At 38.7% G+C, this 13,061-nt stretch overlaps 1 protein-coding gene across 8 annotated transcripts in view; it reads left to right on the top strand.

The window, feature by feature from the left end:
* Positions 1 to 13,061, top strand: part of ZBTB25 (zinc finger and BTB domain containing 25) — a 33,778-nt gene that overhangs the window by 10,935 nt on the left and 9,782 nt on the right. For 5 of the 8 annotated variants that reach the window (XM_020879220.2, XM_070469473.1, XM_070469475.1 and 2 more), the window contains exons 2-4: positions 1,170 to 1,349; positions 4,376 to 5,319; positions 10,260 to 12,973. In XM_020879220.2, coding sequence (XP_020734879.1) covers positions 1,177 to 1,349; positions 4,376 to 5,319; positions 10,260 to 10,513 — 1,371 coding nt within the window. In that variant the 5' untranslated portion in view covers positions 1,170 to 1,176 and the 3' untranslated portion in view covers positions 10,514 to 12,973. Of the gene's footprint in view, positions 1 to 1,169; positions 1,350 to 4,375; positions 10,232 to 10,259; positions 12,974 to 13,061 lie in introns of those variants that run through there. The other 3 variants (XM_070469477.1, XM_070469478.1, XM_020879221.2) reach the window with 3 other exon arrangements.

Genomic DNA, 13,061 nt, shown 5'->3' with positions numbered 1-13,061 from the left:
TTGATTATTTCCTTTCTCATAGAATTGTATTGAAAAGTAAATGAGTGAAAAATTCCTGACACACAGGAAACATTATAAACAGTTGATGATTTTTATTACCCATCACTAAGCATTTTGCATCCCAAGCTACTGCCAGTCTCGACAGCTAACCCTCCACTCTCATCACTGACCTCCTTAAGATTTTGATCTGTCTGGTTAGTGAGAAAGCTTCATTCTTTTTTTAGGACCTGCTGTTTTAGAGGAGGTTCTCCCAGACCCTAGTGATGCCGTTTATACCACAGCTGCCTTCTCTTTGAAGCACTAGGGCTCTCTGCATAGTTGAGGTGGAGAAGGTGGATGGAGGGGATGGCACAGCCTCCCGCTTTCAGGGCACCCTCAGATGTTCTTGCTGCTCTGCTCACACTAGGCTTCTCCACCAGAATGCTTTTGCATGTTCTTCAGGAGGCATGATTCCCCCCTCTCCCCCCGCCCCCCAGACCAGTGGTCCCATCCAGCATTCTACTTCTTCGGGAACCTCCATGCTTGTATGTATCTGAGTCCAGTTAAGATCAGGGCTTAGGTTCTTCCCACTGGGCTCCAAGCCCCATGTGGCGTGACATCTATTTTAAGGGCCTCTGTGACTGATAAGTTTCCCAAACTTTATATGATAGGCGACCAGTGTCTCCTGAGTACGCGGAGGACCCCTAAGGAGCAGGGACAGCTCTTGCCTAGCCAGGACACCCCGTCATGTTCCTAACATTTATAGTTGACATTTGAACAGTAGTTTCCATTGCAAGGTGCTTTTCATGTAACTTACCTCATCTGGCCCTGGGGAAAGGATCAGTACCTTGTTCCCATTTTTGCCAGTGAGGAAACTGAGGACTAGAAACATTGTGGTCACATAGATAAAAAAGGACAGACTTCCTCTTTCACATCTTTGGCACCCACCGCAAGTCACTTTCTTACCAAGATTTTAAAAAGGCCATGTATTAACATTTTCAGTAGGGTTGATATCAATTATCATAATGGGGTATTTAATGTTAGCTAAGTTTAGGGTTAGATTAACAGTATTGAAAACTATTGAGTAATTTCATTTAGATTTAGGTCTCCTGGTCCTCTGTAGGTTTGTGTGAACTATAGCCAATTTGGTAAATTAAAAAAATATATATATATTTTGTCCTTTTTCTCAGAGCCACAATGGACACAGCTAGCCATAGCCTTGTCCTTCTGCAGCAGCTGAACATGCAGCGAGAATTTGGTTTTCTGTGTGATTGCACCGTTGCTATTGGAGACGTCTACTTCAAAGCCCACAGAGCAGTGCTTGCTGCTTTTTCTAACTATTTCAAGATGATATTTATTCACCAAACAAGGTAAGGAGGTGCTTTTGTAAATCAGAAGAATTTTTAATACCGTGATATAGCTAAGCTTTATTATAACATCATTTTGGGTATTCTTTTTTTATGGGATCACCTTAGTAAATAATAAAAAAATTATCATTTTTTTACACATCTGTAATTAAGCTCTGTATAGAATACATGGTGGAAGATAAGAATGAAAACAATAATAAGTAAAGTTTATTTATTTGTTTAATCCCATAACCAACCACTAAGCATGTATCTAATGTAAATTCTCCCGTTATCCATACTTTATTAAGGAAAAAGAAACTGATTGAGTTAAGTAACTTGTCCATCTAGGATTACATGCACAGCTAATAAGTGAAACTCAAATGCAAATCTGTGCTCTTAGTCACTAAGTTGTTGATTTCTTTCCTTAACATTTTCATAGCAAGATTTCAATGTCATAACTCCACCCACCTGGTGGGGGTGGCGGGGGAGCCCCGCCGATGGGCGGGGCAGTCGGTTCCACCCTTCTTTCCTCTGCGGGCTCCGCCTCTCCGCGCGCTCCGCCTCTCCGCGGGCAGCGGTGTCCTCAGCCCTGGTTTCTGGCCGCGCCGCTGAATCCGACCCTGGGTCGAGTGGCCCCGTCCCCACGGAGAGTGGGCTGATAGTCCGTATTGTAATTCAAAGGTCATTTGTTTCGAATATTTTTTCAAAAAAATTTTTTTAATTTAGGTTAACTCAACATGGATAGGGAGAGGGGTGTAAAAGGGTATCCAGATTCTGAGTTCTTGGTAAAGAATAGCTTTAATGCATCTTCGGTTAAAAGTGATGGAACACTATGCTTTTTTAGAAGACCTTACTTTTGGCATTTCTTTGGCAGTCCAGTGGTTAAGACTCTATACTTCCCCTGCAGGTTCGATCTCTGGTCAGGGAACTAAGATCACAGGCCAGGTGGCTTGGCCAAAAATAGAAAAAAAGACATTTATAGTCTAAGAGAAAGGTAATGCGTGTAAGGAAAATAATTGCAGTGTAATTGATCTCTTTGCGCCTCAGTTTCCTTCTCTGTAAAACACTAGAATAGTATATTCACTCCATGGTTTTGAGACGATTAAATGGATTAATCAATAATTAAAGTGTTTGCAACAGAGCTTTGCACTGTTAGCTGCTGCTATTAATAATTTCTGTGATGTCTATAGTCGAAGTGTTGCACAAAGTAGACTGGAGTGTCAGCAGACTTATTTTGAGAGGGTTAGAAAGGTTTTACAGAGACTCTGAATCTTAAAGGATCAGGAGGAGTTTTTCAGATGTTACAGAGGAATGCCAATAATTGCAATTATAGGTGGAGGAAATAAGTGCACGAAAACATATGCAGATATGAACCAGGCTAGCACATTCAAAAAATGGAGTAAATCAGAATGATTGGCATATATGATAAAAAGGGGAGAGGAGATGAGAGTCCAGGACAGGTCATGGGTAGCCTTTTCCATCACACACAAAGTTTCCTCTCCAACTTAAGTGTCAATGTAGAAACTAGATTAGGAACGCTACCTTCACATCAGCCTCATTTGAGAGCAGTTAGTTGGTTTAGCTCTTAAAGCATCTGTTTTGTACCAGGCACCATGCTAGGCTAAATTCAGGAGATGCATAGGTAACAGGCCTGCTCTGTGATATTTCTGCTGAGTAACTAAAATTCCTCATTTAAAAGACCTCTGTGCTGATACTAAAAAAAAAACAACCCTGCCACAGACCATGGCAGTGAGTGGGTCAGAGGTAAGAGTGAAACCCAAGAGGGAATCCTAAAATATCAGGACTAAAGAAATGGATTGCTGGCATACAGACTGCTTTCTGATGTGTTGAGGCAAACTTTCACTTCAGGGAAGGTATGTCCATCGACTGATTCCATTGTTCCTTGTTATCTAGCCTCTCCCTTAGGTTCTCTTTATCTTAATTTTAACAGTGTTTCCTGATTTCTTGTTACACAATTATTTCCATCTATCTTCTGAATTCTAGATTCATATGTGAAAAATTGGGCTTGAGACTAATTTAAAGCTTTTCAAAATCACACTTGTATTCATTTGTGATCTAAAGAGTAGATATATTAATATACTTGGAAGCCAAAATAAGGTGAGTATGATTTAAATTCTATATGGTACCAATTCCAATAAGCCCTTTGAAATTTTTAAATTATTTTTTATTGTGGCAAAATATATATAAACATAAAGTTTACCATTTTAACCATTAATTGTACAGTTTAAGGGCATGAATCATATCGACAGTGTTGTGCAGCCATCAGCATTATCTATTTCTAAAACTTTTCATCACCCCAGAAAGAAACTGTAACCATTACATAATAACCCCCCATCCTCTCCACTCTCAAGTTCCCAGTAACCTCTAATCTTATTTTCTGTCTCTGAATTTTCCAAATCTAGATGTTTCTTACAAGTGGCATCATATAAAATTTGTCCTGTTGTGTCTGGCTTATTTCATTTAGCATGTTTTCAGGATTCATCCATGTTGTAGTATATATCAGAACCTGATTGCTTTTTATGGCTGAGTAATGTTCCACTGTATGTATATATTGCATTTTGTTTCTCCATTCATCTATTGATGGATAGTTGGGTGGTTTTCTGCTTTTGGTTAATGTAAAATGCCATTGGTTTGTGGATTTCCGTTTGACTCCTTGAATTCAGTTCTTTTGGTTATATTCCCAATAGACTGTTAAGTTCCTTAAGGGCAGGGTATCTGTTTTATTCATTTTTCTACCCCCTGCATGCAGTTTAAGTGCATATCACTTAGGAGTCACTAAATGTTGAACTAATCAGAATATCTGTGTTTCTTAACTTTAGGCAGTAGATTGAATACATGAAGACTTGGTGCTGGGCCATAAAACTGGTATACAATGAAAATCTGAGCTTTTGTTACTGTGTTTCATCAAGGCAGATTGTTAAATTAGAAGTTAGGAAGAAACTGCTTTAGCCTAAGACTGTATGCTGTTAACTAAAAAGGCCAACTGGGTTGTTTCATTCTGTGTGGGTCTGTTTTTTTGTTTTTAACAGTGAATGCATAAAAATACAGCCAACTGACATCCAGCCTGACATATTCAGCTATTTGTTGCACATTATGTACACGGGGAAAGGGCCAAAACAGATTGTGGACCATAGTCGTTTGGAGGAAGGGATTCGATTTCTTCACGCCGACTACCTTTCTCACATTGCAACTGAAATGAATCAAGTGTTCTCACCAGAGACTGTGCAGTCCTCAAATTTATATGGCATTCAGATCTCAACGACCCAAAAAACAGCTGTCAAACCAGGGCTGGAGGTCAAGGAAGCTCCTTCCAATAACAGTGGAAACAGAGCTGCTGTCCAGGGTGACCACCCCCAGTTGCAGCTCTCTCTTGCTATTGGGCTGGATGATGGCACTGCAGACCAGCAGAGGGCCCATCCTGCCTCCCAGGCCTTGGAGGAGCACCAGAAGCCCCCAGTGTCCATCAAGCAGGAGAGATGTGACCCAGAATCTGTGATCTCCCAGAGCCGCCCCTCACCTTCATCAGAGGTGACAGGCCCCACTTTCACCGAAAGCGGTATCAAAATACACTTATGCCATTACTGTGGGGAACGTTTTGATTCCCGTAGTAATCTAAGACAACATCTCCACACCCACGTGTCTGGATCCCTCCCATTTGGTGTCCCTGCTTCCATTCTGGAGAGTAATGACCTTGGTGAAGTGCATCCACTTAATGAAAATAGCGAGGCTCTTGAATGCCGTGGGCTCAGCTCCTTTATTGTCAAGGAGAATGAGCAGCAGCCCGACCTCTCAAACCGGGGTGCCACAGAGCCTTTGCAGATCAGTCAAGTGTCTTTGATCTCCAAAGACACCGAGCCAGTAGAATTAAACTGTAATTTTTCTTTTTCAAGGAAAAGAAAAATCAGCTGTACCATCTGTGGTCATAAGTTTCTCCGAAAGAGCCAATTGCTGGAGCACATGTACACACACAAAGGTAAATCTTACAGGTATAACCGGTGCCAAAGGTTTGGTAATGCATTAGCCCAGAGATTTCCGCCATATTGTGACAGCTGGTCTGACATCCCCCTGAAAAGTTCTCGTTTGTCGCAAGAACAGTTAGATTCATCTTGTGCCTTAGAGTCAGAACTCACACAAGAAAATGTGGACACGATCCTGGTTGAGTAGCAGTTTCTCCTTCAGAATTTTTATGTCAATTCTGAAAAAGGAATTCCACATGTGTTTTTTTATTCATAAATTATTTTCCTCCTCAAGTTCTTTACCATTTGTCCATAGTTCTAAGGTTGTATATACTACATCTTTTTATTGTAAAGACCTATCAATATATTGCTGCCAAAATGTAACCTTCCACTGGGGCTGTCTTTTCCTCAGCTAAATCACAATTTAGAAATGAGAAATCAATGTGGAAGTATGGAAATTTTTTCAGGTTGTAGAATCTGTAAAGGCAAATTGAATATGAAATAAGTGTAATCTTTTTTAAAGAATGTTCTAAACTATCACTTTTGGTTAATGTTCCACATGAATCAATCCCCTGTGAGGATTATTTTAAAATATTTTCTGCCACATAGGAAATTAATAGTTATATTAGTATATAAATATATGTTATAATGTATAAAACATTTGTTTGAGGGCATAACTATACCAAATCATGAGTAGTTTTAAATTAGTGTTTATTTGCTAGTTGGGCAACATCTTGCATGCATGTGTGTGCATGCTCAGTCACTCAGACAGATACTGGGGTGTGATTCTTTGTGACCCCACAAAGTGTCTGACAGTGACCCCATGGACTGTAGCCTGCCAGGCTCCTCTGTCCATTGGATTATCCAGGCAAGAAAACTGAAGTGGGTTGCCATTATGTGACTTTATTTTATTTAACATTGAGCATACCTCATTTTCAATAAAAAATATTTTATTTAAAGAGAGAGAAAGAGAAGAGTCAGAAACACACAAAAAGTTAAGAGAGTCAGTAAGATACATATACATAGGTAAGCATAGATGCCTCCAGTGTTAGAGACAGCAGTTCAGACACATCTGTGTGGACTGATACCCTGGTGGTGGTACCTTAATCTAGTGTTTTCTTAAAGAACTTAAGAGCAGTTTGAGATTTTTATGACAAGAGGTTTATATGAGCTTAAGAGGAAAATGATAGAATACAAATTATCTTTCTATCCATAGTATCAGAAGATTTTATAGGCTGCTTGAGTTGACATTAATTTTCTAACAAAAACCTGAAAAGGTACTTTTTCAGGTACTTTTTCAGTGGCAGTTTTCACTTTTTTTCTGGTACATAAAACCAGCAGAGTAGATATAGTCATTGTACTAGAACTATGTTTAAAAATCATGACCAGCCTTCCCTCTGTGAGTCAACTTAACTCCCCTTTCTAATAGTGAAACTTAAGAAGCTAAAACTCCAGAAAAATTAAAATTGATGGACCGAATGGCAGATTCTCCTGCTGTGTGTATCTGGGAAAAAGCTGGTCAAACTTCACCATAGAGGATAGATCTAAATTGTTTCTGATACGTTTAAATTTTAAATACTAGATAGTCAAGAATAACCAAAGAGAGAGGCTTTAGAACACCCTCGTCTTTTTTGTATGTTGCCCTGTTAAATTCTAACTCTCACAAGTATTTTAGTAAATGTAATAAATTTGGTTTCTACAACTTAGAATTTAACTGCATACAAAAACTCTGATCTCCATGATGACTACACACTTGACAGTTCCTGACATCAGAGCTCCTTAAGTATCTGAGTTTAGTCAGGAGGGAGCGCAGAGAGAAATCCATCTCATTTTAAGGGTGCAAGGATTTCTCTGAGTTATCAGTGAGTTTAGGTAGATTATGACATGGTAAGTTTTTCTTAAGAAGTGGATGAAGAAAACCAATGGGCATTATCTAAGGTGGTTGAACTTCTGTCCTAGACAAGGATGTGAAGCCTCGTGGGGTCAGGATTAACATGCTAAGAGCAAAATCTAAGTAGCTATTGATACAAAGTCAGTTGTATCAGTCAGTAGTTAAAACAAATGTATTGCTCTTTAGTATCAGAACTTCATCTAATCATATTCTTAAATCATTTCAGCAATTATTCAAACTTACACTGTCCTCAGTGACTTCATCACATAAGGTGAACACAAATATTAACATTGATTTCATGTACCTTAGGCTATTCTGGATATATTCCCTAGCCTCCTTCAAGTAAAATTTTATTTTTTCTTGTTTAGATAAAAATTTTCTTGATTTTTCTGTTCTGTTTTCTTTCCTACTTGCTCAGTCATTAGTCCTTGACCCAAAAAGTGTATGTAGCTTAAAGGGTGGGATTTGGTGTGCATATGAGTTGTGTGTAGGACAGCAGTTCAAGGCAGAGTCTGGATGAGGCAGGAGTTTGCTTTTGGCTGACTGTCCATAATAGACAATGTTAACTTAAAGCAGACATTTATCTACTTTGTTGAGTGTTAAGAAAGGAGTGATTAATTGTATTTTTATTCTTATTCATAAGGTTCCTTTTAATATTAGGAATTCAAAGCAAGTGTTCTTTCCTTCATCTTCATAGTATTCTGTCTGTATTAGGAAGTGTGAAAATGAATACTCCATTTTATAGGAAAAAATCCCCAAATCTGGGTTCCAGAGAGCCAGTGAGTAATGGTGTGGGGAATGATTCCAGTTTTATCTTTTTCATTTGTTCAACAGGAATATTTTAAAAATTATTTTATAACTAATATTGTGCCCTGAGTATTTTTAAAGACATGATTCCTAAGAAAATCTACCTTGTATAAAAAAGTTCCTCCAGCTAAAGGCTTTAATTTTGACTACATCATTTATAAAATGGAGCTGTTATGTTAGCCATATAGTATGGTCTGCATAATGATTGTCAAACTCTTAAAACTGGAAATGCTGTGTGCACCTTAGTGTATCAGGCAAGTACTAAACAGACATTTCCCCTTTGGATCAGCTTAGAATTTTCCCTTTTTTCTAGATACCGCATATAGTTGTTTTCTGGAGGAAAACAGACTGTTGCAGTATTTGTTCTTGTTAGCGTATTGTTAAACTCGGTATCTGATAATTGTAGTCTGCCTTATAAGAAAACCAACATTTCTGGATTTATCTCTTGAAATTATTATTTTTCTCTGAATTATTATTCACTTTCCCATCTGTAAAGTATGTGAAAGCAATCCCTACCTCACAGGGGTGTTGTGAGGATTTGTTTTAAAATTGTGGTAAGTTATATCAGCATTATTGATAAAAACCAACCATATAGGGACTTCTCCAGTGGTCCAGTGGTTAAGACTTCACTTCCCAACGCAGGGGGTGCCGGTTCAGTCCTTGGTCAGGGAGTTAAGATCCCACATGCCTCATGGGTCAAGAAACCAGAACATAAAAACAGAAGCTGTATTGTAACGAATTCAATAAAGATTTAAAAAAAAAAAAACAACCATATAAAGAAAACTACATTCTGCATTTTTTATGTAGCTAAACCTTTAACTTTAATATTCCAACTCATAAATTCTAGAATGTCTTCAGAGGCAGTCATGTGCTACTTAATACTCAATAATTGGCAAAATTTTTACTTTTTACAAATATTCTAGAAACAGCAGAGTTGCTAGAATTCCTATTCTACCTTAGTTTAATCATAAGTATTTCTCTTTAGCCTTTAACAAGAAAGATAGTAATTCTTTGGCATTATTGGGAATGAAAACTTTCCAAGTTCAATGTTATTGAAAGTTCCCCCAAACATTGTTTACATATAGGAAAAGGAACAAAAGCAGTGGAGAAAATACCATTTTCATTTCTTTGATGTAGATCATCTACAAAGTAGATAGAGACAAGAAATAGAGTAGGGTTAATAATATAGTAATTTATTATGTTCTATCAAAATAGTATTGGAAAAGGCTTCACTTAAAACTGAAGGAAATACTTATTAACATGGAAAAAGATAGTCTGGAAAATGTATAATTCCATTGATGTTTATTTGCACAGGTGAATTCTTGATGTTGTAACTCAAATCCTTGACAAGTATCCATTTTTTGTCTAACTGAGGTAAAAAATAGGCCATGTGAAGAAATTTCATAAGGTAACTTGTATCTTTGTATGTTTTAAACTAAATGTAGCTCTGTGGTATTTTATTATAATTAATTTTTAAATTCCTAAGAATGAAATCTGTAAATTATTATTCTTTGCTGTACTTGTGTATTTGTATGCTTGAACTTTCTGAAGACTGGTGAGATTATACAGTCCTTAGCCTGTCTGTCTTAAATGTAAGGAGTTACAAACTGTGATTTTTGTCTTCAAGACCTGCAGGACCCTTTGTGCTTCAGCGTGTATCTGTCCACACTTGATTACTTAGTAGATATTGTTCCAGTGCAATTGATGGACTGTCATCAACTCTTCTGTTTTGTGCCAAATAGTCATCTAGTCAGATTAAATCAAATATCAACTTAAAATGCTTTCAAAGAAACTTGGATTTCAAAAACTTAAACCAAAAAAAAGGAAAAGGGAAATTTCCTGGTTATCCAGTAGTTAGGACTCCGCTTTCACTGCTGAGGGCCTGGGCTTGATCCCTGGTTGGGGAAACTAAGATCCCACAGGCTATGTGGCACAGGCAAAAAAACCCCAAAAACAAACAAAAAAACCCCCAAAACCTGTACAATGAAAAAGGCCCCCTGAAGAAATCTTCAAAGTACTACTAACACATAGTAACATATAATACAAGAGACTGAAATCAATAATATATTGTATGCTTAAACTCTTCCACCTAACGTACTGTGAGTTTGCTTCAGAAATATTCTTTCAGAAAGTTTTGTATTCTCCATTTGGAATGAAAACAGTGAATTTCATGTATTTTATCATGACAAATTAATGTGGCTTGATCATAAACAAAACTTTTTATTAGCTCAGCTTATAGAATGTGTTCTTATTTTACAGCAGTGTCTGCCAAATGTTGTCTTCCTAGTGTTGAGGTAAGTAGTCTCTATCAGGTAACATTTTGGATGTGTGATGCAAAAATGCATCAGTGGGTCCAGTTCTTATCAACCATAATCTGTGTTAATAGAAAAGTGGTGCCCTCATCAAGTGCTTCCCAGCTGCCATCTCTGGAAAGAAAGGTAGTATCTAGTACTTTCCTGGAAGTTTCTTGCTTTGCTCCTTTCTCTCTTCCCTTTTTACTATCCCTCCAGTAGCGGAATCTGCAACAGCGATTCTTAGCCAGGTTCTCCAGAGAAACAGAACCACACTGTGTGTGTATGTGTCTGTGTTTGTGAGAGAGGGAGAAAGGGAGAGAAAGAGACTGATTGACTGATTGATTATAAAGAATTGGCTTATGCAAATATGGAGGCCAAGTCCCACAATCTGCAGGTGGCAAGCTGGAGACCCAGGGGAGCGGGTGAGGTAGTTCCAGTCCAGACTTTGCAGCTTGAGACTCATAAAGGCAGGAAAAGACCACTGTCCCAGCTTAGTAGGCAGAAGCTCCATTATTCTTAGGAGGATCAGCCTTTTTGTTCAATTCAGGCCTTCAGTTGATTGTACGAGGGCTACTTACTTAAGAGAGGAAGTCTTCCCTCAAGTCTACTGAGTCAAACGTTAACTCATTCAGAAACAGGGACACGCCCATAATAATGGTCGACCACATTTCTGGGTTCCCTGTGGCCCTGTCAGGTTGACACACACATTTAATGATCTCACTGGCTGGTCCCCCTCACCACGGTGGCCTTCAGCAGTGTGGAGGTGCTTGTCACAGCTGGGTGGGGCTCGGAGAAGCTTGCTGCTGGTGTCTAGTGGGTAGGTAAATCAGGGGTGCTCTGAACAGCCTACAGCACAGAGTGTAGCCCCCACAACAAAGAATCATCCAGCCAAAATGTCAGTGATGCCAAGAATTAAATTTCTATTTGTGTTAACTTTATCCCATCTTTTCAAAGATAAAAATGTGATTATTAAAAATTATAGATGTATTAAGCAACAGGACAGCCTTAAAATCTACTCATATAATCTTTGAACTAAACAATTATGTCCCTAATAAGTTCTCTGTGAAATTAAAATGTGATCATGTTGTAATTTGTATAAATATTTAATTTGGCCAAAAGGTGGCACCACTGTACCTTTTAAAAGTCTTTCACATAGCTTTGACTAGGCTGATAAAGGTCTGTCTAGTCAAAGCTATGGTTTTTCCAGTAGTCATGTATGGATGTCAGAGTTGGACTATAAAAAAAGCCGAGTGCCAAAGAATTGATGCTTTTGAACTGTGGTGTTGGAGAAGACTCTTGAGAGTCCCTTGGACAGCAGGGAGATCCAACCAGTCCATCCTAAAGGAAATCAGCCCTGAATATTCATTGGGAGGACTGATGCTGAAGCTGAAACTCCAATACTTTGGCCACCTGATAGAAGAGCTGACTCATTGGAAAAGACCCTGATGTTGGGAAGGGCAGGAGGAGAAGAGGACGACAGAGGATGAGATGGTTGAACGGCATTGCTGACTCAATGGACATGAGTTTCAGCAAACTCCAGGAAATGGTGAAGGACAGGGAAGCCTGGCGTGCTGCATTCCATGGGGTCGCAGAGTCGGACATGACTGAGCCACTGAACTGACTGAACTGAACTTTATGCTCAAATTTGGCATCACTATTTGTTTAATTCACATTTATTTAGTACTTAGCTTCTTTGGGATTTTGTCTCACTTTATAGAGTTAGGATTAATGAGAAGCTTCCTAGCATTCCATAATACATTAGGTACTGAAATATATTCACATCCCGCTTTGATCAAGATGCTCCCAATTTACTTGTATAGCAGCAGATAACTTGAAAATATCATTTAGTATGCTTCTTATATCAAGAACTTCTGAGGATTCTTGTAAGTTTTTAACATTAAGTGAAAGTGTTAGTCACTCAGTCGTGTATGACTGTTTGCGATCCCATGGACTGTAGCCTACCAGGCTCCTCTGTCCATAGAATCCTCTAGGCAAGAAGACAGGAGTGGGTTGCCATTTCCTTCTCCAGGGGGTCTTCCCAACCCAGGGATCGAACCTGGGTCTCCTGCATAGCAAGCAGATTCTTTACCATTAAGGCTTAGGCATTTTAGTCTCAATCACATTTGTTCCTCTAATCAGGCATCAAACTCAGTTTTTAGTGTTCTGCTGGGTTAGTAGATAAATCCAGGGACATATGAATAAATACTCCCTAGTTTCTTAACTTTTGTTTCTTTCCTTCATATGCACAGCCAGTGAGGTTAGCCTGTATATTATTTTCTGGAACTTTTTCTTTCAACTGTGATTTAACAACTGACTTTTTAAGTTGGTGTTCTTTTTCCATCTTCCTTCGCTTCCTTCCAGCCAGTTTCATTCTCTGAGTAGGCTGAGACATTCTCTCATAGAGTTCCTGTGCCTTCCAATGCTGAGTGAATGCAGGCTACCCTTTCCTCTCCACCATTTCTGCTTGCAGTAGTACTATGAATATTATCCTCGGGCTTTGTGCCTCATCACTAAATACTTCTCAAATTTATTTTACAACCGATTAACCAGCTTGGACAATAAACCTGCTTCCTCCCAGATAAATTCTCTTCTGGTGTTTATATAATGTTGAAACTTTTCTGTTGAAACAACTTAGTGATATTGTATCAAAATAATGACAATAAAAGATCTTCCCTTTAAGCTGCATCCTTGGTGTCCTTTCACGTCAGGAGTCTGAAGGAATAGCAGTGCTGTAGGAGGGCTGCTCTGTACCGCTGGTCCTTGCTCC

Source organism: Odocoileus virginianus, chromosome 6 (assembly GCF_023699985.2).
Source record: "Odocoileus virginianus isolate 20LAN1187 ecotype Illinois chromosome 6, Ovbor_1.2, whole genome shotgun sequence".
Taxonomy (NCBI): Eukaryota; Metazoa; Chordata; class Mammalia; order Artiodactyla; family Cervidae; genus Odocoileus; species Odocoileus virginianus.
Note: the sequence above shows the minus strand (reverse complement) of the source record. Positions and strands in the feature narration are given on the sequence as shown.